Here is a 26,714-nt window from a genome sequence, read left to right on the forward strand (position 1 = left end):
TCAATAAATCTACTATAACCACATAATAAGCAAATACAGTGATGAGCTATACAAGTGCATGCCCTTTATAAAATATGTACTGAAAGGAGTTTCCATATTGATTTACTTATCCTAATAATAGATCCTCAACATTAGATTGGTGCGGTTCAACATCCAGCAGCTGACACGTAGGGAATGGGACAGGAAGCAGACGGCTCCACTCTCAGTGTAGTGGCTGAACTGGGTAACTGCAGCTTGGCTCCAAGACATTATTAGCAGTAACCTGGTCTGACCACTATACTGAGAAGGGAGCTACGCGTTTCCTGTTGCATATCTGTGTATGTGATATTACCGGACTGATCGTGTTCTCACTAATGGGTGGAGCTGCAGGATGAACACGCCTCCTGCCGCTCCATTCACTGACTATGTGAGTGGCAGCACATCCATAACATGGGGCACAGCAGGACTCATGCTCCACGCCTTAGTGAGAATGGGATCCCCATTAAACAGATCGGGGGGTTCTAACAGTCAGACCCTTGCTAATTGGGAGCTGGTGGACTCTTATATGTGTTCCCTCCTTTAACGAATATTATTCAATGCAAAATGTATATTCATTGCCAGGAGCTCTGCCCATAACACTCACCATATGCTTTCTGCAGGTCAGTGGGACAAGTATGTGACAGCGTTTATGGACAAGCAGTTTGCAGTTGATACACTTGTAGCCTTGCCTCCCAAGGCCCCATATCCTTTCACTGCACTGGCCACAGTAGGCTTTCTGAAAATGAAGCAAACATGTCACCAAGTTATATCACAATGATCACTGTATATAATGTATGTATACCATTACATGACTGAAGCAGGAGACCATCCCCATCAATAATATAATAGCCTTATCTATGATCCCCCACTGGACATGTAGCGGAGACATGCCAACAGCTTCCCAGAACAATTTGCTAGGAGTCAGATGCACTTATGTACATTAAACCTAATGCATACATCTGGAGAGCAAGCCATAAAAGATAATCTGACCCTGCAGCACACAGAGCACGATACTGCTCTTATCCTTTACTAGATATCCTGATATATAGTAAACACAGATCTATCCATGCATATATCATTTCATGATAGACCAATACATTTCTGGGTTCAATTAGAATTTGTATTTAAACAGTCCTCCTCATCATGCTGTTCACAAGTTGACATTGTGAGCCCAAAATGACATCTAACAAATGATCAACATTATTTGGGCATCCGGAGGCTTCAAACACTCTATGCTACTGGGCGTAGAGTGTCACAGGGTTGACACAGAAGGACTACAGTAACAAGCCCAAACTATGCGAATAGCATCATTAATCCACTGTGCCCCTATATCAACAACACAGGCCTAATTTTATCCTCATGGATGACACCAACTCATCGAGGTCCCATCATTACAGAATGGCTGCTGGAGACTGAGGGACCTCAAATGTTGTGGCCTGAACTTTCTCCAAACCTGAATCCCACTGAAAATTTATGGGAACCAGCCAAATTGCAGATTATACACTCAATGACCTGAAGACCACCCTTGACAAGAGCATGAGACGTTGTCAGCTGTAATCGATGCTCAAAGCCACACAACAAGTTGAGACATTTTGTTGTGTTGGCTTTTGTTTCAATAAATTATTTGAGATGAGAAAATCACCATTGTGCTTCTGCTTAAAGGGGAGCCATCATCAGGATTTCACGTTTTCACCTATTGACAGGTTCCCATAGCCTGTTTAATACTAATTCCCAATCTGCTTTGATAACTTACATATACATTATTTTAAAAAGGAGTGGAAGTAGTAATGTTAATTCTAAAAGCATATTGGATATTAGTATTAAGCAGGCTCCAGATCCAATGCACTACAAGGGTTAAAGAGGACCTTTCACCACCTCACACATGTTAAAGTTATCATACCATCCTGTAGGGGCGGCTATACAGATTTGAATTTTCCTTCTAGCCCCTGCGGTTGAGGAGATATCATTCAGAGGTTCTGACCATTATAACCTGTGTTTGGTCAGAGAGGAGGAGCTGGAGGCGTGTGTTATACTAATGTTCTCTCGTACTGTCCAATCAATGGCTGTGTTCACACACATTCTGCTAACATTCTGTTGACACTGTGTTAACATAATCACAATGTTTCTGCAGTTTTGCTTGTGGCTGCATTTACGCTGCGTTTTCGTCTCGCTTACGCAGCGTTTGTGTCACGGTTGCCCAGCATTTGCGTCATGGTTACGCTTATGCGGCACAGTTACACTTACGCAGCACTTGCGGCACAGTTACTTGGCATGTGTATCAGGGTTACGCTTATACGGTGTTTGTGGCATGTCTACGCTTATTCCGCATTTGCATCACTTTACATTTACTCTGTGTTTGCGTCATGTTTATGCTTATGTGGCGGTTGAATTACGTTTACTTTTACACAACGTTTGTGTCACGGTTACGCTTATGTGGCAACTGCGTCAAGTTCATGCTTACAAGGCTTTAGGGTCACTTTATGCTTAGCATAGCATATGCTAGCATAACACATGCCTCCAGCTCCAGCCCCAGCTCCTCCTCTCAGACCAAACACAGATTATAAAGGTCAGATCTCGGGACTAATAACTCAGCAACCGTGGGGGCTAGAAGGAAAATTCGAAGTGCCCGTGAATCTATGTAGCAGAATGGTGTGAGAATCTCCATATAAGTGAGGTAGTGAAAGGTCCTCTTAAAACCTGCAACAGGGCTTGAAGAGGTATTCTCATCTGGGCATTGACATTTAATTTATCATACATTTCTTTAATTGGGTGTTATAAAAAAAAAAAAAAAAAAAGGGATCATATGGCTACAAGAATGTTGTCCTTGGATCCGACCACCTCTGCTGGAGTGACTGCACAAAGAAACAAATAGTTTTTGCATATGAAATGGACTGCATGTCTGAAAGCCATCCTATAGTAACCCTGAATCTGGGTGCCTCAATAGCACGTGTCTGGCCACTGCCGGAAGAGTGTACTGGGGGTCGTATCCAAGGACAGCAATCTGGTTTCTAAGGGACCAAATGGCTACTTTTATGGGACATCTGGCCACATTTATCATAGCTTGTACAGCTGAAAACACGTGTACAAACTGTAATTTATTCACATTTCCCAGCGCAGAACTGGGAATTGTGACCTCATCGTCCTCTACGCTGTTTGGGCAGGTAGGGGATGGTGTTGGGCAATGCAGTGGGCTGGTGCGGGGAAACTGCCTGGTGAGGTGCAGGCTATGGTGGAATTCTGTGGCAGGTCAGACCTGGCATAGAAGTTCCCCAAATGCAGCGCAACCCTGCGCTGGGATTCATCAGAGGAACTGAGATGGTAATACCCCTTTTAATAAGGGCAGTAACCTCTTAGTACTTCAAGTAACACAAAAGGGAATAAGTCATGCACTCCCCCCTACAGGCACTTATCTAAGTGTACCATGGTCTCTATTTTCCTGGACTGTTTTCATGGCCTAAACATAGTATTAACATGGACTAATAATGCGATTACAACCAAGGAACAAGCAAAAATCATAGCAAATAACACAACAGTTGATACAATGAAATAATCATTAAACACATAAAAACTCAAATACATATTTCAAAAGTTAAGGGGTCTCCGAGCTGTGATGAAACTACAACTTCCAGCATACATTTAGAGCCACAGAAAGTTGAAGCGGATAACTAAAAATGGCTGTTCTCACTGTAATGTGGAATTCCCATACCTCCAAACAAGAAGGGGAGAGACAGCAATCAGAGTCTTACAAGATAGTTCATATGGTGTGGTGCTCGCAGCCAAGGGTTCTGGTACACGAACCTGAGAGTCAGGACATCGATGGAGGAGCCTTCATTCTTTGGAATCTTCTGCATGCTGTGGTCTCCTCCATCGAATTCCCATACCTGCTATTTCTATAGAATTCAGCAAATTTTAGACTAGAGATTAGGACGGGTATATTCCCAGGCATCAATATTGTATCATCACCACTGCTATAACCGGATGGCATTGTCAATAATTTTATCTGTGGCCTAGTTGCAGAATGTAAGAAATGTGAGCCCATGAGATAACACCCCCACATTGCCCGGGGAAAGCAATTAAATCGACTTTTCTTGCAGAATAAATGTAGTATAGTAGAGATTATTCTACCAGGCACCTCCCCGGGTACATCACACCGTGTACTGGGAACAAAGATGTACATTACAATGATAAAGAGACATTGGGATGGGGTATTGTAGAAGCCCTCGCCAGCTCTTGGCTGTTACACTATTTACAATGATCCATTTTCTCCTCCTTGTGTAGATTATAGAGTGATATCTGAGGATACAATGTAGAAGCTGGGGGATTTGGATTTTGTGATGAATCACTTACTCTGTTAAAGCGTTTTGCCTGAAACAGATGCCCGTTCACTCGGTAGAGCTTCCTCCATCTTCTGGCCCCTCGACGGTAGATTGATTCTAGGAAGAAAAGAAACGTGTAAAGGAGAAGCATACTAAGCCAGCACTGCCAGCCGCCTGCAACCGGGAGAACAATCCAGCTTCTTCCTAATAATCAATGCTGAGCGCTGATGCTTGGAAGCAAGAAGCTAAGATTTCCATGGCAGGCTCCAGATCGAGATCCTAGTACAAGCCGCGTCTTCCGTCTTACACCCTCCTCCTCCCACCAGCACATCCGCACATGATCCTATTCTGCTTAACAGACCTTTCTAAGAGACTAGTGGATAAACAGGTGAAATGGGAAGAGGCCATGCTTTACAGGGGGATAGCGGATCCTATAGGCAAATATCAGCTGAGCCCGACAAAGGCATTGGATACAAATCTTGCCGTACCGGGGGCTGCAAATGCATCCGCAGAATTCAACGCCACCAATTCAGATGCAAACTAGATTTAGACAAGCAATCTGACAGAAAGGAAAACTAACGTAATTGGGGTAAGAGACGATTCACTGCTGGAGACGCCAGGCTACAAGAAATCAGAAAGGGGAAATACAAAGAAGGTTCACTCATTTTTCAGAGATTCCTTGAAGGATAAAAGCTGAAACCTAATTATTTTTACATTATGGCCAGTTAGTAAAATGATAATAAAACCAACAGATTACCGGATTTACCAGGATGGACCCTGGATCACTGAACTGTACAGAACCCATCAGTTCCCTTTTACTGGGTTCAGGATGGTAAATATGGCCAACTCAGGTACTGTGCCAGTCCAAACTTATCTGCAGCCCTTGTACTGGAGCAACATGAAGAAATTTTTAGGCCGTATCTATATGTATTAGATATGTATGGTATGGCTTATCCACAGGATCTTCCTCAATAGATTTCAAGTTTACCCCACTCCTGAGTGGTCAATTTTTCCAGAATTCCCATCATCATTCCACGCTTTTATTAATGGTAATATGCCTATCGTAGGTAAAAATATGCACATATATTTTCCTAAGTGGGAAAAGGAAAACTAGGCCTCTAATGCTCCCTCTATATCAGTAGGGCTTGTCCGACCTTTGAGACTTTAAACTCCTGAAACAGTGGGCTGGAAATACAATCTCCATAAGACGAATTGATAGCTTCCTGACCTACATCCATGGCCCCTCACCTACCAAACCAGTTACCTACACTGTGCCGATTAGATGTAATAAAATGGAAATAGCACTGTCCACAGTTGGGAGTCTATTTCCTTGGGAACAGACTCACTGGTTTGGCTATTATCCTAAGTCAAGTCACTAGGCTTCTTAAAAGTCAGACATTGATGTAGAGTGCTGAATGGTGGAGATCCCATAACAGTTCATAAATGGAGTGCCAGGTCTAGTGTGCATCCTACTTATCCATTCACTCTCAATTCTCCTGAGAATATACCATCTCCAGAAGTCTCACAGAAACTGAATGGGGTAGCAGAGTACATACTTGACCTGCTGCTCAGTTTAAAAAAAAATGCAAATGAAAAATTATATGCACAAAACACACAATCTCCACAAAAGTTAATAACATTAATCATTAACTTAGACTCCCCAAATTGACAAGAAAAAGTGGAGGTGTCACTAGAGCCCCAACAGGCTGCGGCTGAAAAGGCAATAACATGCCCCAGAGAGCTTGTGGCTTATTAGCATATTTATTTTCAGAAGAGGATTTCAAGGACAGATCCAGCAGTCAGGGAGACTGCTTCATATAGTGTGAATGCTAGATTTCCTTAAACAGCCATAAGTGCAGGGTTTTTAAGGATGTATGGAGAGCCCTCGCCATACAGAGTGGGTGTCCACTGTATTACCCATCTTGGTGCTGGAAAGTCATCATGGGCATAAATCTTGGGGGGGGTTTTGACTTATGGGAAATCAATACAACTTTAGCAGCTTCTCCAGTATTTTATGTGAATATGCTGTATGTGTGTATTTGTGATGTGTATGTGTTAAATGTATGTACATATGTGATGTGTAGATGCTGTATGTCTGTGTATATGGAGCGTGTACACTGTATGTAATCTTTTTTTTAAGAGGCAAGTGGGACCCCATTCAGAAGTTCACCATGGGGCCCTGCCTCTCCTAGCTACACCACAGAAGATCATGCATCTTTTAGATATACAATCCATTTCTGGAAGGCAGTTGCAGGATTTTATATGTTTGGTCTTTGTTTTTGCCATATTTCAGTAGCCGGGATCGACTCCAGGATTCGGTAGGTCCCTGGGGGACAGAGCCTCAGTGGGCCTCTTTCCAGGGAACTTACATGGCATACAAATTTCAGAAAATAAGAAAAACAGTCCCCCGTTCCCTAAGATATTCTCTAGTTTATCATTCCAAACAGCCCCATTATAGTTATTTTATATATAGATCCCCTATGGATTCACTAGATACAGCCCCCCTCCCCCCATGGATTCCATATGTACAGCCTTCTGGGTCCCGGCACTCTGGGTCCCGGCACTTGCCCAGGTATGCCCAGTGCTGGCACCGACCCTGGCAGTAGCCCAGCACAAAAGGATGATCTCGGGTTTGAGGAGGAGCAAAAGGAATAACCTGGCAAAACATAACTTTGTTTTTAAAACTTGGATAGTCCTTTACGATTTCCGCAAATCGTGTGTTTTTTGCAACAAAGCCCTGGAAATGAGAGAATCCAGTTGCTCACAGGTTTGCACAGATAACATACAAATATTACACTGAGGGACGTGCATATTTACTGCAGAGTATCTCATAAATCTACTGCTAATGAAGTCACAGAATGGAAGAGGTTGAAATTTTAAGAGACAACAGTAATTCAGGGACGCATTGATAACATGAATCGGTCTTTGTGACGCAGTAGACACTTTTCTGGAATGCCATATAATTAAAAAGGTATTTGTCAGCTTTGACCAAAATTATCACATTTATGTGGTTATGCAAGAATCATGGCCTCACTCACATAGTCTCCATAAACCCCGTCCACTCACCTAGAATACAATAGGAACTCTGGGGGAGATTTATCACAAGTGTCTGAGAGCAGAACCATTCCATTTGCCCAGGGCAACCAATCAGAGCTTTCATTTTCTCACAGCTGTTTAATATGAATGAAAAAATGAAAGCTGTGCTCTGATTGGTTGTCAAGGGCAACTATAATAGTTTTATCTCAGATACTTTTGGTAAATCTTCCCCTTTAACTCTATATCAGCACGCACATAGGAGTTAGACTATGCTCACATAGTTACTGTCCTCCGTTGTAAGGATATGTTTGACATATGATGTGTGCTCGGACAATAGCATACATAGAACTGTTTAGCTCCTCCCTGAAAGCTGCTGGCAGATTGAACATCGGCAGAATGACCGGTTGGTTCCGATATTGTGACGGTTTCTTATAGTGTATGCTCAGCAGAGGCCAGGGATGAGTGCAGTATTGATGCATCCGTCCTGTGCCAGTCACTCAGCAGGATGGAGCTGGATGGAAAGACGAAGCCCACTGGGTTATTCCATCCAGTGTTTTCTGCAGGAGGTGAATTATAAAGAGCAGACAAAGGGTTGCACCTGCCAGTATATGTCCATGGATACATTAAGCATATATTCCAGGAAAGCTTCCAGCGTATACACTGGACATATCCATAAAAGGAGATGTGAATGTAGACTTTCTGTACTTCCAAGAACTGCTCTCAAGGACAGTCCTTGCTCCTATTTCAGACCACTTTGTCCAATACCTTGTATGATCCAAGCTGGAAAAGTTCTACAAATAAATCAGAACAGCTGTGATGAATCAATTCCCAGTGGCTTCCATTGATCTGACTTCAAACTAGAGCTCGAATGGCATCTGATAAAGCATAGCCGAAGGCTAGAGAAGGAAGAGAACCCCTTTAAATGCATTTTGAAAAATATATAAAGCTCCTTTAATGCACTAGCAGAAGCCTATGGCCACACAGAGATCTAAAGCATCTTTACAGTAATTGTTCATTGTTCACTGGGGATCTCATTGTGACCTCAGAGATAGAAGCAGTGATGCGAGATGAAACGCCAACATCGGATGAAGAAGAGAAGCAATAACAAAGGCAGCAAAGAAGAGCAGGACCTTGTCGCCAAAATCAAATGAAAAATGTTCATTTATCCTAAATATCCAATAGGCAGGGAGAAAGGAACTTAAAGTGAACCGGCTATTAAAATTAACCTACCCAAAATAAAGACTTCATTAAAAACTATGATTAAAAAGCATCACCCTTACCAATAAATGGTTTCTCTCCATGCCTTTTACAAGGTTACAAAATCAGGTGTAAACTTATATGCAACTCACCTAACATGAGCACAACCACGCTAAGAGAGTCCTGCATTGTACATTTTACTTGCATTTCCCCGCCTCCTTGTTCCTGATTGACAGGTCTTACAGCTAGGACATGCTGCTTTGTGGGACATTGAGAGAGAGCTCTGTTACATCATTGACTAGTTCATGCCATTTGACCAGGGTGATGCCATCTAAGGTCTTTTACCTTACCTTTACCTAAGGTAAGATTTGCAATGTCTACCTCATGTACGTATCTGATCAGATGAAATCCCAGCAGCCTCCATAAAGGATGGGGAGGAGTAGTCCATGAAGCTTATGTGATCAGATACATACATGCAGTAAATGTTGCAAATGCAACCTGGTAAAGAACCTTAGATGCCATCACCCGGATCACATAAAATTAAGTCCTAGGTGCTAACAAGAGGCATGGGACATGGGGAAGAGTCGATGATGTATACAGACATACATACAAGACCCATTATGAAAATAAAATAATTGTAGCCAGCTCCAGCACGTTATACTGAAACCTAGGGGAGACTGACTAGCTGTCTGACACTACAAGGCCTCCCCTTGTGCCTAATGGAAGCCCAAGCCCTTCATATTGAAATGACTCAGGGAAAATAAGGAAACCACTATAATAACATTATCCATTATTCCGATACATTTGGATGCATTCATTACTCTTCTTACAAATCTGTCCACCTAGACTAGTAGTGGAAAACCTATTGCACGGGTGCTAGAGACTGCACTCAGAGCTCTCTCCGTGGGCACTCAGGCCATCACCCAGCACAGAGTTTGTCAGTCAGGACTCAAGGTCTCATCCTGCAGTCCCAGGCAGCCCATGACATGCCACACAGTGATATTGTGAAATGACACAGCCCGGATTGCTGGGCGTAAAGGAGGATGGAGAAGGTGTGGACATCACTGGGAGGTGTGGACATTGAGATGTTACAATGATAATCTCTCTTTCTCCTTCTTCTTTGGACTGTTTTGGTGGCTTCAGGATAGCAATATGATAAAAGTTGTGACAATAAGTAGGGATTAATAAATAACTGCTTAGATTGCATGTGTCGGCACTTTACCATAAATAAGTGGGTTTGGGTTGTATTTTGTCACTCTGCCTCTAAAAGGTTTACCTTCATTGATCTAGACCAATAGTGAAAACCCGGTTTATGATTGTGTTCCCCCTAAATACAGCATTATTATACTGTCCACATGTATCAATGCAACAAAGGCACTTTCTTGCCTCTTCCTTTGACTAGTAATGCGCAGCAAGAAACCATCAGACCATATCCAGGGAGAGAAGGGGAGCCGGTTATGTTCCCTTTTATGGCACAATTCACAATCTTTTCCGCCAGAACGCTGTGACTGCAGACCCAAGAGCCATTATCCTGTTCTGCTTATTAAGCACAGACAAAAGAGGACAAATGTGATTTTAATATAAGTGATATATTCTCACATCCCGAACAGAAGACTGCGTAGACCTGCGTTATTTCACGAGGACCAGATGCAGAAAACAAGTCTTAAAGCGACGCTGATTTATTTTATAACACTCTTTTTTCCTTTTCATCTTGCGGTGTAGTTCCCTACAGCCGCCTTTAGATGGCACCATATACTTTCACATTAATCAAGCGTAACCTGTATAAGGTGGGTGCACAGGGGGCGACTATAGGGGAATGAATAATCCAATCATTTGTTACAGGATGAACATGTCTGGGGGTAAAACTTCACATTTCCAATATCAACAAGTAGGCCTGAAACAAATGACATTGTTGAAGTGTCCCCAGCCTGATGGTGCTGACCACCTCTTGTAAGAGATTTTATTTAGAATATATATTAATGAATAGTCATATTGTTAAAAATAAAACATTATGGATACGAGTCCACAGCTACCTATTAATAGAGCGGCCACTCCGGATCTAACTATTGCTGTTCCCATAGCAACTTGGTGTCATAACAGCTCGACTGGTGCGAAAACGTATCCATGATCCGCTAGCGGCGTATTCTCACTATGCTATTTTCTGCTATTTGCCATTATTTAACAGTTACAAGAGGACATGTTTCTATAAATTGAATAACATTTTCCCTCGTTTCTTCTATAGATGAATGTATATTTGTGTTTCTTTTCTCAGTCCTGGGTAAACGTGGGGGGCAGATAAATTGTATTAACAATCATTCATGCACTTTCCATCAGGTTATTCAGCTGTAACATGTAAGGTACAGATAGCACAGACAGCAACACAATAAAGGTCCTTAAAATGAGCACTGATCGATTGGTTATATGATTGATCGATGCTCGTTTGGGCTGACACACACCAGCCGTGATCACCGAATGACAAGAGTGCTCGGCACGGGCTGATCTCACTGCCAGGACGGGACTTCTGTCTAAACAGACTTAGGAAATCTACCATCAAAATCCATCATGATAAACCAGGCCCTATGACTGGTAATCTTATATTTGTTATCCATGGCCTCCTGCCTTCTAAAAATCTACTTTTACAATTTTGCTAATAAGCCAGACAGGCTTTGAAAACAATCATCTGGTGAACAATCATTCCACCAAAACTGCCTTGCACATTTTGTCACTATTGGCCATTACAAATAATTCGGGATGGATTGCAAGAGGATGAATTTTCTTTCTGAGAATATCTCTGCCAAAGAAAAGCCTTATTCTTTCATCCAACAAAAGGATGTGAGGTAATCTTCTTTCCAGATGATGATGGTTTGTCACCGGTCAGTAAAAAATGATTGCTCATTGTGAAATCTCACTTTACAAACTTTCAAAATGGCTAAAATTGTCCAATTTCATCATCCTCAGTCTAATGTGTACGGGCATCTTATACTACGGCTAGCCAGAGCCGCCCTCTGCTCACCACAGTCTTCTCATTCAGCTTGTTACATTTATCATAGAGGAGTCCTACCAGCAGCTAATGATGCAGTTCCGGGATTAATCCATGGATTATCCCACAGGATAGAAAATCCTTTGGGATGCCGGATATCCTGACTTCTAGAATGTCAGGATATAGATTTTTCTTACAAATATATTGGGAAATGATTACAAATAGTTCAAAATAACACACAAATAATATTTAGCTCTCCTCGTACATGTCTCAGTGGGTCCATTCATGGCTGCTCTGCAATCCGTTCCTCTGTGACAGTGGGCAGACTACAAATAAAATGAGGTCTGTGACAACTTCTAAGTTAAAGGGAATTTGTCATCAGTTTTGAACAGTGCTGCTAGTGTAGGGTATAGGCCCTGGAAATGTGTGTAAACATATACTTGCATGTTAGCTAGATACTTACAGCAGTCACTCAGAGAAGAGGGGGGAGGGAGAGTTCAGTGCAAAGAGGAGATAGCTCTTCAGACTGAAAGACCAGTCTAGATCACTTGCAGGAGCTGAAAACCTGAAGAGCTTTCTGCTCTTTGCACTAAACAATTCCCCAGTTTCTCCCATCTGCTCTGAGTGACTGCTGTAAGTATCCACCCAGAATTCTACTAAAGCTCTTCCTCTTAGCAGAGGGGAAAGGATGTGAAGCAGAACAGTGCAGAAATCAGAAAGACCTGCCCAGAGCCATTGCAAGAGCTGCAGAGCTAGATTATAGCTTTGCACAGTCCGGTCACTACTAACACACACAAAGGTATGACTGCACAGCTCTCCAGGGCTGCTACCTACCAAAACTGCTGACAGACTTCCTTTAATGGGGTCAGTTCAGTACTATTATAATTAATCATATGAATATTCTCAGGTGATAATACATCTGTGCTTGCACTCTGTGGGGGAGAGTAACAATACAAAATATGTGGATGAAATAGACCAAGTGCAACTAAAATCTCTGCCAAGAACTGATCAGATCAGGAGATCCTGGACCAGTACATGGGTGGCAAAATTTTTGCTTTTCTATTTGGATTCCGCTCAGGCACCTTGTAGAGCTCTGCAATTATGTTAGAAAATCATGTTATTACCCTGGTCTGCACTGAATGGAGATGTACAATCTCACCAGCACCAGAGGGAGAAGAGCGGAGCAAGAAGTGACATCTCCAAAGGATACAAGGACAATTTCCAAACATTGCCATGGAGTAGGCCAGCGAGGGCAGAGACTAGTTTACATGTCTCGGGAGTTCAAAAGTAATACTTGTCTAAAGAAACTATTGTATTACAAGAAGGAAGAAAGGCCAGATGCTTTTTTGTAGATTTTCAGATACACAGAAGATGGACTCGCAAGGAATTTTAATGATATGGATCGTCGGCAAAATATCCCGTCTGCGCTGCCTGTCATGTCTACAGATGGCGGATTCTGTGAATTCTAATAGAATGTGAGCCAATTCTGAATACTACATGGAGATGATATTTTGGCAGATTGCAGTAGCTTTGCCATGTAGTAAATGTGCGGAAGAACAGAACTCTGTAACATACAGGCTATGCTATGGATTCTGCATAAAACCCATGGAGATTTTCATGTGCACATATTGATTGGAACTCTATTCCACCTCCATATCGCTTTACTTAATTGCTCATTTTCTTAATACATCATGTGTGCATGTAGCTCTCAAAGGGACTGTCCAGATTTAGCAAACTCATAAGCACAAGATCAACCTATTGATATGGGTTAAAGATGGAATAGCAGTTGCTAGGTGAAGCTTTAAAGAAATCTACCATCAATATGGATAACAATAAACAAGAACCACTTACTTATAGATTCAGTCACAGTGACTCTGGTAATCTTCTTATATTTGTTATCAATTGCCTCCTTCCTTCTAAAATCAACTTTTAGAATTATGCTAATGAGCCAGACATTACCAGAGTCCCTCAGTGCTGTAGCTTCTAAAGGTGTTCAAGATCAATTTTCCCCTCATTCCACTATGTGAGATTAATATAGGCAGAGGGGGTGCTTCTGCACAGTGTAAAGGCCTGTGAAGCTACAGGACAATGTCACCCGAAGAGCCCTTCAGACTAAGCCGCCTCATTTTAAAAGTTGACTTAAAAATTAAGGAGGCCATGAATCACAAATAAAAGGAGATTACCACAGTCACTGAGTCTGGATCTATGAATAAGTGCCAGTGGTTTATGATGCTCGATTTTGATGATAGGTTTCCTTTAGGATGTAACCAACTCTATTATTATTTTATAAAAAAGAAATAGCTTCACAGAGTAGGTGATAATAGTAAACTTTGTAATAGTCTCCGTAATGTAGAGAAGATTCTCCGTGCTTTTTTCTGTTCTTTCTCCTGTAGTGAGCAGTGTCTCTGAAAACCTGACATAAGGAGGCTAATGATCAACTCTTTCCATACCTAGAGAACACTTCCATGGATGATTCTGCTCTCTGAGGAGATTAGACTATCCAGGGACTGTAAAGAGTTAAGCCTTTACAGACTTTATCAGGCTTCTTTATATTTCAGCTGTCAGTGGATACAGGACAGAAGGGTGATTTACAAAAAACTGCTAAATAAGGAAGAAAGGCAGAAAAAAGACGGGAAATATTAATTTATGAAAATTTGTTGAATTTTGAAAATTTGTGTTAGATTATATATTAAAATGGGCTTATCCTCCAATGACAAATTTTCCATAGAATAGTTGATAAGTGCCCGATGCAAATCAGGGGTTGGTGACATTTATGCTTTCACTACATTCAATTTCCATAGGCCTAATGGAGATATGTATAGTAAGTGAGTACAGAGCGCAGCCATCTTTCTCAGCAACTCACATCAGCAATGGAGGTGGTGGCGCGTCATATATAAAAGCAGCATGAAGCAGATTTTAGATCTGTCGAGTGTAAATCTCATCATCTGAAAATGTTTTATATTGGGTACACAAAACTTCCAGATGCTTCCATCTCAGGACAGCTTTCCATCCACTATAACAGCAGGTCTATCAACGTGAGGATGCAGCACCATGAAGACAGACCCAGACCGAAGAACAATGAATATACATGATCCTGGAAATGAGTTGAGCAGTAAAAAAAAAATTAGTCTTTTACTACAACAGTAATGAATTGTAATACTTGCTGTATGCAGATAGCTGGCGATGGGAAGAGATGATCGAGCGCACTGAAATGAAAGCAGACATACAATGTCATGTAAACGCTGTCTGACCTCATTACAGCACCCCAGGTACATGCTCCACTTTTGTGTCAAGAAAGCAAGAGAGAAGCAGGAGTCATATCTATTCCTCTCTTGTGGAATACAAAGATAGATATATTTCATATATAGTGTTATGACAGATGTTGTCGCAGTACAGATATAATGCACACAGCGATGTCACAGTACAGGGATAATACACACAGTGATGTCACAGTACATGGATAATACACACAGTGATGTCACAGTACAGAGATAATACACACAGTGATGTCACAGTGCAGGGATAATACACACAGTGATGTCACAGTGCAGGGATAATACACACAGTGATGTCACAGTACAGGGATAATACACACAGTGATGTCACAGTGCAGGGATAATACACACAGTGATGTCACAGTACAGGGATAATACACACAGTGATGTCACAGTACAGGGATAATACACACAGTGATGTCACAGCACAGGGATAATACACACAGTGATGTCACAGCACAGGGATAATACACACAGTGATGTCACAGTACAGGGATAATACACACAGTGATGTCACAGTACAGGGATAATATACACAGTGATGTCACAGTACAGGGATAATACACACAGTGATGTAACAGTACAGGGACAATACACACAGTGATGTCACAGTACAGGGACAATACACACAGTGATGTCACAGTACAGGGACAATACACACAATGATGTCACAGTACAGAAACAATAGACATAGTGTGCATTAGGTCGTCCTATTTAAATGGTGACCATTGAGATGTAATCGCCAGGGATAGCCTCCGAGGTCATGTACATCATGAAGGAAATGAAAAGCATTTACACATGGGGAAAGAGAATGACAGCATTTTCCTGTGATTATAAGTGGTTATCACAGCAGGATGGTCTAATATGGAGCTTTTATATCTAGCTAGGAGTCTGCAGCACAGACAGTGGAAAGACAAGCCACATTGGGGTCTCTCAATACAAGACAAAGCAGAGAGCACAACCCAATACGAACATAATTCCATCGCACATTCACAAATGCAATTGATGTATCTAGTAGTAGTTGTCGTCTACAAAATTTGAAAAAAATATCCTGAAGCATCCAAAATGACCACTTCATCTCCAGTCACACTTCCATACGAGATCTACGTCCAGAAGCTGCTACTTTCTATTCTGTACGTACATCCCATCATGCTCTGAGAGAAATATTGATGCTTTATTTTACGAAAACAAATCTTGCCAATCAGCAAAAAGCAAACAGATCTGTTTCTGTTCAGACTAGAAAGGTCCTACATGTGTTGACATTTGCCTTGTATCTCGCCATGTCCTGGACACAGTCCACCCGGCTGTTCTGATCAGTCACCGGCGAGCGATCTTTGACGGAATTACAATCAAAAAGGTCAATTACTGAGAAGGTCAGACGTTCGCTGAGCATCAATTCCCTCTTCTGGAAGAACATCTGCGCGTTGTATAAAGCCATAGGGATGTGTAAAGCAAATCGCTCGCTCTACAAGTCAATGTGTCGGGTTAAAGCTGCTTACAAATAAATAGAAAATATATTGGCCTATAACACGTGAGCAGACAGGGCTTAAGTGCCTATGTTTGTACTATCAGAAAATCCAGACAGAAGAAAATTGAAAACATCTATTGATCATGTTCTCAAGGTCAAACGGTATTAAGAGCAGTCTAGGAAGATTTTGGGGGTTTTATGCAGAAGGATTATACGTGATAACAAGCTGGATTTATATGCCTGTATATATATATATATATATATATATATATATATATATATATATATATATATATATATATATATATATATATATATATATATACACACACACACACACACACACACACACACACACATATATATATACACACACACATATACATACATACATACACACACACAGCGTACATACAGAATGTATTCAGGCCCCTATAAATTTTTCACTCTTTGCTTCATTGCAGTCAACTAGGAAGATCAAAAAAGTTATTTTTTTGCTCATTAATATACACTCTGCTCCCCATCTTGCACAACAGAAATGTAAATATTTTGCTTATTTATTATTCAAGAAAAACTGGAATAATCACATGGTCTTAAATATGAGTGTCACAGTAAAAAGTCTGAATACTCAACTCACATTTCCTTCAGATCCTCCTTGAGATGGTTCTTCTCCTTCATTGGAGTCCAGCTGTGTTTAATTAAACTGATTGGACTTGATAAGCAAAGGCACACACCTGTCCATGTAAGATCTCACAGCTCACAGTGCATGTCAGAGCACACAAGAATCATGAGGTCTAAGGAACTGCCCAGGGAGCTCATAGACAGAATTGGGGCAAGGCACAGATCTGGCCAAGGTTACAAAAGAATTTCTGCAACACTCAAGGTTCCTAAGAGTACAATGGCCTCCATAATCCTTAAATGGACGACAATCACAACTCTTGCTTAAAGTGGCTGTCTAGCAAAACTAAGAAATTGTGAGAGAAGAGCCTTGGTGAGAGAGGTAAAGAAGAACACCAAGATCACTGGCGTTATGGCACAGTTTGCTGACAGAAGTCTCTCCTCAATTAAAGACATATGAAAGCCGCATACAGTTTGAAAAAACACACATGAAGGACTCCCAGATTATGAAAAATAACATTCTCTAGTCTGAAGAGACAAAGATTGAACTTTTTGGTGTTAATTCTAAGTTCTGCTCTCTGACCTATTGGCTGGCGGTGCCAGAGAAAAATGACTTTCTCCTCCTGCTCTGACTCTGCACCCAAAAGGAGCGTGGCTTTGGCAAAAAGGAAACTTGGACACAATTAATGTGTCATAGCCAATTTTAGGCACTGTAAACTGGTGGAAAGAAGACCAAAAGGTCTAGCAGGGACACCAAACCATGTTATTGCACTCAGGCAAAACACTCACTACATTAGGATGTCTGCTGCCTGTCCTTCTGGCATCCAATTCTGATGGGACGAGCTGTCGGACAACTGTCGGATGAGGTCAGCCACTGATGCATTGCCGCAGCGGCCATTGCTCCACTTGAGAGCAGCGCACTCAGCTTGTTCTTCGACTGATAGACACATTTCTGGAGCTCGGGACAGAAAATGGTCTTGGCGCCTGAAATATATCTGCAGAGCACCACATTATGGAATATGCATCTCCTTTCCGAGAGCAAGTCGGTAACCAAGCCATTGTAGACACCGCTGTCTTACAGAAATTGGACTTCTGGAAACAAGGAGTAAAAAGTCCAGAGGAGCCCCGGAAGAAGCCTGAAGAGACGAAACCTGGGTCGGACGAGGTGTTTGGCGTTTTATGCTTTTGATACGCACGTTTTTACCATATCCTAGTGAGTATACACAATAAAAAAATTCTTCCTTTACCTTGAAAATCTACACTATCTATCTGCTAATCTCCCAACATAGGACCAACAGTGCACCACAGACACTGAGGTGATACGGCAACTGCGACAGGAATCCAGTGGAGGGGAACGGGAAGAGAAGCAAGAAACCAAGGGGATCTTCCATTTTTAACCTGAGGGAAAGTGGTGAGATTACTCATTGAAGTTGAACAGCTGTTTTAAAGAGTAGAGCACTGACATTTGTTTGACAGAGTAGACACCGACACTTTATGTAAATGTCCCCCCGTGTGTTTGCAATTTCTGGGGATCTCAGCAGCCAAAACCCCAACCAATTACACAATTTTCCCCCATCATTATGTGCTTAAAGGATATCTACCACCAGGATGAAGGAACTGTATGCATATGAGCTTTAGGGGCTCCAGGCTCCATAAACACCTATGGAGCCTGGAGCCCCTTAGGCTCATTTGCATACAGTCCGTCATCCTGGTGGTAGATGCCCTTTAAGTATGCCTGAAAAGAAGAGGAGACGGGTCCCTTGTAAAGTTCATGTTCACAGAAACCGGCAAACCACAAACACTATCCAAAAGGTAAATACTCTGTAGGCATTGGTTGTCTACTGGGTACATAGATGGGTAGTGTAGGAGGCACTGGCAGAAAAATTGTCCCTGAAAGGTGCATATGGACAATATAGGAAGTCAATAAAAATGTCCTAACAATAAAATATTAACTTATGAGTTGAAAGACACAGTGCTGTTGCCAAGAAGGTGCGTACAAGGTATTCAACACAGTTCAGGTAAGAAGTAACATCCACCTGTATGATTACATGGAGGACCACACATTAAAGTTCTCTCATAATCATAATTTTCACAGAAATTTATGCTGTGAGCCTAGACCAGACTGCCTAGCCTTCATTCTCTACACACAACATTGAACCTTGGGTAACCATGACCTTGTGACCAGCTTTCCGGTTCTTCTATTTCAGTACAAAATTACAAAAATAAAATGCCACTAAGGAATGACCTTTTTATAGCGCTCCTTCAACGTGAAAATCATGACATAAGTGACCGATCACCAACGGGTGCCGGTCAACTTTACCAAAGGTCTAATCGGAGCTTAAATTTCGTAATGTTTTATATGTAGATTTCTGAAAGCCAGACAAGCCCTTTAATTACCAAGTACTATAATGTCACATTTAGTTAACCAGATACTTAAAAACTTCTCTTCGTTGCCATCTTAAAACAAGGCTCATTATTTTCCTCAACAATCACAAAGCCTATAAATAAGCGTCAAGCTTTGAAATGTCTTAAGAGCCACAACAGTGGTTGAAAAACGACACAATCCGAGGAGACGCGTTTAATGTCTGTCAGAACCAAACGCACTGGTTACTAATTGGCGTTCTACAATTAGCTAGCAGTATACCGAAGAAATGAGATAATTCGGCACTTCCTGAGGATGGATGATGTATGGCTGTAAGGAGGCATGCCGGGGTCATTAGGGGCTGCACACAAATCAGCAGTAGTGAAGAAGTAGCTCACATAATTGTAGCTGTTCATTGCATACTATGACCAACCACGGCTTAGGAATTACTACTCACACTGGTTTGTGTTATTTACTGCCGTCTACAAAGCCATGTCCCACACACATGGGCCTTGTTTACTGTGGATCGCTTCAAAGACGTATAATAAAGAACCAAAGTGATCGTCACTTACTAGCGGGATTAAGTTTGTGAACTCAGACTGAAATTTCTTACATACCCAGCTCATTTTGGAGATCCACACTAGTGGAAATATCCAGCTCAGACCCACAAAGATCACCTTAAATTGGGGTGCGGTTTACACAACGGTTCATTCATTGACATGCTGCAGATTCTAGATCCACAGTGGAAAAAAACATTTTTTTCATCCAGTGTGTGGATGGGTATTGTCTCTACGAGCATCCACAACCCTAAATCTGAATCATGATAAAAGAATTTTCACACAAGATCATGAGAACAGCCAAAAGCGGAGGTCCTGTTCTCATTAACTGACGATGGCTGCGTTAGGCCTCTAACTCTTCATTCTGGGAGTGTTGGAATCTGTCGAGCAAATCGCTTTATTATCTCTGGCACGCTCATAGAAAGATAATAGCATTGCCAGAAATACCTGAATGGAGTGTTAGGGCACAAGCTCCACCTGCTGCTTCATTCAATTACTGAAAATGGGACCCTCAATCCCCCATTAGGATACCTAAAGACCGGTGTGTGTATCAGAGGTTGGACCCCCACCAATCAGATTGTTATTCTTTATTAGAAAAATGACAGTAATACTTGTTACAGCCCCTTTAATCCCAATTTAAAGTCGGCCATTTCCAGCTAGTGTTATATGGAGAAAAAAGTAATAGGCGGTCATAAATTGGCCCAAATACAGGCAGACCCCGGGTTACATAGAAGATTAGAACAAAACTGTATATTTTATAAATGTAGCTCCAGAAAACAATTTTTTTTTGTTTTATGATTAATAAAGCTTGATCAATGATTATAAATAAAGCTTCATTTCAGACACTTTACAGCTGATCATTGCTGCTCAGGACTAAAGTAATGGCATCCAGAGGTATTCACCAGAGGTCACAGTGGGCAGGGAGGTCCGTCTTAAACTAGGGGTTATCTGTAAGTTGAGTGTCCTAAAGTAGGGGACCGCCTGTACTCAGCTCAGATATAAAACATGTCCAAACTTGCAACACATAAAACTTTAAAATTAGATTGCAATTTCTCACGGTCAATGCAAGCTAATTTCAGAAAACATATGTCAGCACACATCATTTAAAGGGTTTGGTCAACATTAAGCATTGATGATCTATATCCCCCGATAGGCCATGAATACTTTATCAATTCTTGATTTTGATGGTAGATTTTCTTTAAATTTATTATAATAGCAAACATACCAGTATAAACTGGGGTGCTTTAAATTGCATCATCTTCCAAAGGACACCAATACAGATGGGACTTGCACAATAGAGGACCCTCAGACATACAGTTTTCACCTTGGAGTCCAAATCGCATATTGCTAAAATCACAGCCGTATGAGATACATTGTCACCTTGTATGGCTGTGATCTTACTCATATCCACCAATCTGATATTGATGACCTATCCTATAAATAGATGTATCATCAACATTGTGAAGCTCTTTCAATGACCAGAACAATATGGTCTAATGTAGACGACACCTTTTCAAGTGGCTTTTAAAAAAAACAACCAACATAATAAGACAAAGTTCCACTGAAGAACCATTATTAAGGATTTAAATCCATTACAGACCCAGGTACAAAGCCTGGCGGATAGGTTACACGGAAAGCTGGAGAATGGTTTTTAGTAGCAGAGCTGATCATGTATAAAATTGCTGTGTAAAGAGCTTAAACTCGCACGTCTTTTGTTTTAGATGAACTGTGAAAATTTTCCATGAGTGACTTACTGTCTTCAAGTGTCCTATATTTTACTGGAAGAACAGCGCGTGTGTATGACAGGTTTATAAAGGTGTATTTTATAGGTTATTATAATGACCAATATGAAAAACACCACTAGAGCTTTATCCAAGTAATAGAAAGAATCATCTGTTAACATTTTGCATAATAACATTTGCATTTCTAAACCAGTTGAAGGGAATAATAGACAGGTTTTTGTCTAAAGTGATGAGACGCCATTGCATCCTTTTATTGCTATATTTCAGTATGTATCGTATACGCACATTTTGAGCGTGATCATGTATTATTCTTTATGTTAAAAGGGAATATTGAGTGAAGGCATCTTTTCTATAAATAATTACTAATAAATTTCCACCTGACCGAGAAGGACCACCACTGGACTCCCAAGCATTGATACAGCAGATAATAATAATAGTAATCTTTATTTATATAGCACAATCATATTCCGTAGCTTTACAAATCATAGGGGACATATACAAATACAAAGTACAAACAATCATATAGAACAATAGGAGTGAGGGCCCTGCTCACAAGAGCTTGCAGTCTATGAGAGGTGACACAGGAGCTTACAGTCTATGAGAGGTGACACAGGAGGTATAAGAGCTTGTATAATGGTTCAGCCATTCCTATAGTAAAATTAACCCAAGTTATAGTGAATTTTCACATTCATGCTGAATTTATTACATTACCAAAAACTATTAACATCAAAAGATAAAGTAAACACATGTCCCATTACTACAATATAATAATCTTTATTTGTATGGCGCCATTATATATGCTGTAGTGCTTTATAGATTACAGGGGACATATACAAAAAATAAATAAATAAAAATAAGACGTTACAGGGTAATAACATGGTCATACGGAACAATAGGAATAAGGCCCATTCACGCTCTGTAATTAAACTTGGCAAAACAAATACAAATACAATTTCCATGGAAAAAAGACCAAACAAAACCATGAAAAAAATTAATTAATTTTTTTTAAAAAACAAAACTACGTAATAAAAAGGTAATGAGGAACTTGATGGCCATAAGCCAACTCTAGCTGATAAAATTTTCCAATACAATTAGTATCACACAAAACCAGCCTCTTTAGACATTTTAAAACATTTTTCTGCTTATTGGAATAGCTTGTAGCAAAAAGGAAAGTGGAAAATGTTGCATATAATTAAAAAAATAAAATTAAAAAAAAAAATGGTAGCACCTTTAAGAGGCTCCTATTCAGAACTTGGCACAAACATAGTTTATTGTATTAAAAATAACCATGTTAAAGAAAAAAAGTAGAACGGTGCGACCAGATGGCTGCTACAGACCTGCCGTCATAAAGCCTCCTGCAGATGGTGCAGAGCCAGGATGTAACACATGTGGATTCATCGTACAGTTGCAGATTTGGCCTCTGATTTAGCAGAAAATTACCCCAGCTCGATGAGAGGAGAAATTCGCTATGGATATGCAACTGAAAACGGAGATGGCAAGGATTGAAAAATTTGCGCCATATGTCAAAGTCGACGCCGTGTCAATTAAAACATACAGATTTTGAAGTTATTCTATTACGCAGAAGGCTTTCCACCAATATAGAAAAATCATGTGCTTGGATCCTAAAAGAGGCCGGTGTCCCTCTCTGATAGTAGCTGTTACTGAGAGTCAGGTTTCTCTTAAAGTCAGATGGCGTTTTATATTATAGTTTGCCCTGGAAAATTGGGGCTTATTGTTTGGAAAAGTCTAGCCAGAGACTATATTCTGCCTTTAGAGCTATTGGCAACAATTTCTCTAATGCAGTCTTTTCACTTGAGCCCTTCTTGTTAACGGGTTGTAACCATCAGCTCCCTCTTCCCTGCAGAGTGGGTGCAGTGTGTGAAAATCACACACTACCAAAATTTAAGGGTATGTAATTTGCTTTAAAATAACACCAGAACAGTGTTTCTAGAAGGTAAAGTGGTTTGAAATTAAGCCCCCCCCCCCCTTGTAACTAGGGCTTATTCATGAAGTAGTACTCATATTTTAAAACTAAAAAACACTAATATATTATGCTAGGGCTAACAATCAGGGAAAAGTCTTATTTTCAGCAAAAAACCATAACACTGGTTTTTCCACGCCACACTCCCCAGATCTCCGTCAGGACCATAGAGATTAATGGAGCAGAACAGGTATGCGCGGCGGTCTGCTCCATTAGTCTGACAGAGCAACAAGGGGTCCGATGGAGGTACGTGTGACCCCAACGGACCTCTCGTTTTCGTGATCTGTTGGGGTCTTATCACCGAGACTCCAAATGATGAGCAAGTCAGGCCCTATCCCCTGCATAGGGCCTAACTTTTGTTTGTGGGAAAACGCCTTTAAAGGGGTATTCCCATTTCAATTAGGTTATTGCTTGTATTATCAAAAGTTATACAATTTTCTAATATACCTTCTGTATCAAGTCGTTATATCAGACAGAGTAATCAGAGCCGTGTGATATATGTCATCTGAACATAATGACAAGACATTATGTATGACTGATCAGCCAAATGCACCAGGGTCCTAAACTGTTCATTTCTAATCATTTTCCTCTCCCATATGGATTATAACCGCTACTGGATTTCAATCACAATTCTTTTAAGCTTAAATTAAAATTGACAAAAAGAAAATGGAAGAAAAATAATCATGGAAGAAAATCTGTTATCCGGGGAATAGTAAAAAAAAAAAACTATCCTAATGGTGCTGGAGTACAGATAACCAGAATGTAGATAGTGCTATTACTGACACACCATCTGCCAACTACTGAAACAGAACTTTGTTACAGCAGAGACTGGAGAATTCTGAAATCTTTTAACTCGTCAAGAGATTTAGAATTTGTTGTTGGCAATAGAACCCTATATTACCTTAAAGGGATATTCCCACAAAGACAAAATTCTTAAATGTATGTATAGCACATAGCAGTGCTGATTCTGTGTGTTATAGGTGAGTTAGCAGAGCTGAGAGTGCCATTGTGTGTTATACGCATGGATCTCATTATCTCATCTCTGATCGGTCTCATCTCTTTTGCATATGTGTCAGATACTACTAGAATGTTCAGAAGTGTATATAAACCTGTACCCTGATAATCTAACCACATTGTCAGCACACAGCGTCTCATAGCACTACAGGGATCATAATGTGTCTGCTTAAAAGATTTAAGAGCTAAAATGAAAGCAATTAAACCAAGTACAATTGTAAATTATGGGGGATTAAAGTGAGTTAGGGGATTAAAAATTGAGAACGTTCTTTCATGGGAAAACCCCTTTAAAGAGATTGTGCTGAAAACTGATTTTAAACAAACACTCTGTTATTGTAGTGTGCAAGTCCTTGATTTTTAAATATTCCTTACGACACTATTCAGATAAAGAAAGCAGACATAGGAGTGATACCGCACACCTTGGGTTTGTGAGGTCAGGTGCTCTGGATAGGGTGCCAGTCTCATAAGTAATTAACTGAAATGGCCGCTATGCAGATGCTAGGTACTGAGAGGACTTGGTGGGAGCCCGCTCTGGAATGTGTAAGCGCTTACACATTACAGAGCGGGTTCTCGCCAATTCACCTCAGCACCTAGCACCTACATTGCAGACATTACATTCTTGTATCACAGCAAACGGTGTCTGATGAAGGTCAGCAATTGAACAAAATGTCATACTATATATATATATATATATATTTGTTTGCTAAATAAAAAATTGTTCACTTTTGCAAAACCAAACTCGGTGTGACTGGAGTCCGTACTTTACTATTCAGATAAAGGACATCTAAATCTTTAGCTTGTCCCTTAGCCAAACTTCACTTGAACATTGGCAAAATTGGTTTAAAACAAATAACCATAAACATTTTTCATAGTCGATTTGCATCAGATATGTTTTTAACGCATATGTGGCATCTGTGGAAATCTGTTTTTAACAGTTCCATCAAAAAAAAAATGATGATTTTTACAGTCACTCAATGTATTGTTTATCCTGGCAGCCATCCGTTTTTGACCGACAACACTTATGATACTACTTAATTGAACATGTCGGAAATCCGAATGTTCGGTTTCTTTTCCACCAAGAACCAATGGACTTCTAGAGGACAATGGTTTAGTGAAAACAGATTTGATTAGGACATGCTCTACTTCTTAAAGAAAAATATACACCCTCCTCCAAACTAAAACATTAAAACACTGGGCACATGGATTCTTCCATTCAAAGGTATTTCATTTAGCACAGTTGTGCTAAATGACGGATATTTCATGGTCGGGTCCTAAAAGGGCTGAACAAAAGTAAAACCTGTAAGAGGTTAATTCTTGTTAATCCCGTTCCTCTCCTATCGAGATTAACGCAGGTCCTGTAGATTTTTATGGCATATCTTGTGGATATGCCTTAAACATATAATATCGGAGTTACCCTTCAAGTGAAAGTATCTGGCAGAATGCGGCAGATTACGTCACATTTGTTCTTCATACAATTCCCTTATACAATGAAGAATAGGCCAGACAAATTAAGGCTGCGGGCGGGGGGATGGGGAAGAACTGTAAGGTGATTGTATATTGATCTACAGGAGCAGAGTCCTGCAGGGGTGGAGCTGTGATTGTGCATAGTTACCCATGTCACCTGGTGCTAACTAGTGCAATGCGTACCCGAGCCGTGTGAACCAAGTGGACAAAGTCGCTGATCCGGCACCTTCTGTAATGTTTATACAACTCTATAACCACTGCATAGTATGAATTATAAATGGATTTGTTATTAGATTTATTGATTTTACAATGACACAGAGTATACCGATGTGCTATATATACAACCTAGGTAATGCCCAGTTATCAAATTGCTTATATAATTTTCCGATTTGGGATTATAATATCTTACATTGTTAAAACCCTACACCCTTAGGGAGAAAACTAGAACTATTAATCCCCATCTATTTTCGTCTATCATCGTCTAAGAACATGTTACATTTCAGATGTATAATTAAGAATGTAATGCAATTAAAATTGTCCGCTCATTGGAATTTATCTGGAGTGGACCAAGAAAAAAGTCCAGTCTTTTCTTGTCAACTAATCTAGAACGTCAGATAAACTAAGAAACAACAGTCATACAAAGTGATTCCAGGGAAGTTCATCTTTATAAATGTCTCTTTAAACCT

At 40.6% G+C, this 26,714-nt stretch overlaps 1 protein-coding gene across 6 annotated transcripts in view; it reads right to left on the bottom strand.

The window, feature by feature from the left end:
- The window catches only part of PRKCZ (protein kinase C zeta), a 125,150-nt gene that overhangs the window by 32,349 nt on the left and 66,087 nt on the right, over window positions 1–26,714 (bottom strand). For 5 of the 6 annotated variants that reach the window (XM_072155980.1, XM_072155979.1, XM_072155984.1 and 2 more), the window contains 2 exons: window positions 4,366–4,451; window positions 623–754 (listed from right to left, as the gene is read on the bottom strand). In XM_072155980.1, coding sequence (XP_072012081.1) covers window positions 623–754; window positions 4,366–4,451 — 218 coding nt within the window. Of the gene's footprint in view, window positions 1–622; window positions 755–4,365; window positions 4,452–14,707; window positions 14,754–26,714 lie in introns of all 6 variants that reach the window. The other variant, XM_072155981.1, reaches the window with a different exon arrangement.

Source organism: Engystomops pustulosus, chromosome 6 (assembly GCF_040894005.1).
Source record: "Engystomops pustulosus chromosome 6, aEngPut4.maternal, whole genome shotgun sequence".
NCBI classification, from domain to species: domain Eukaryota; kingdom Metazoa; phylum Chordata; class Amphibia; order Anura; family Leptodactylidae; genus Engystomops; species Engystomops pustulosus.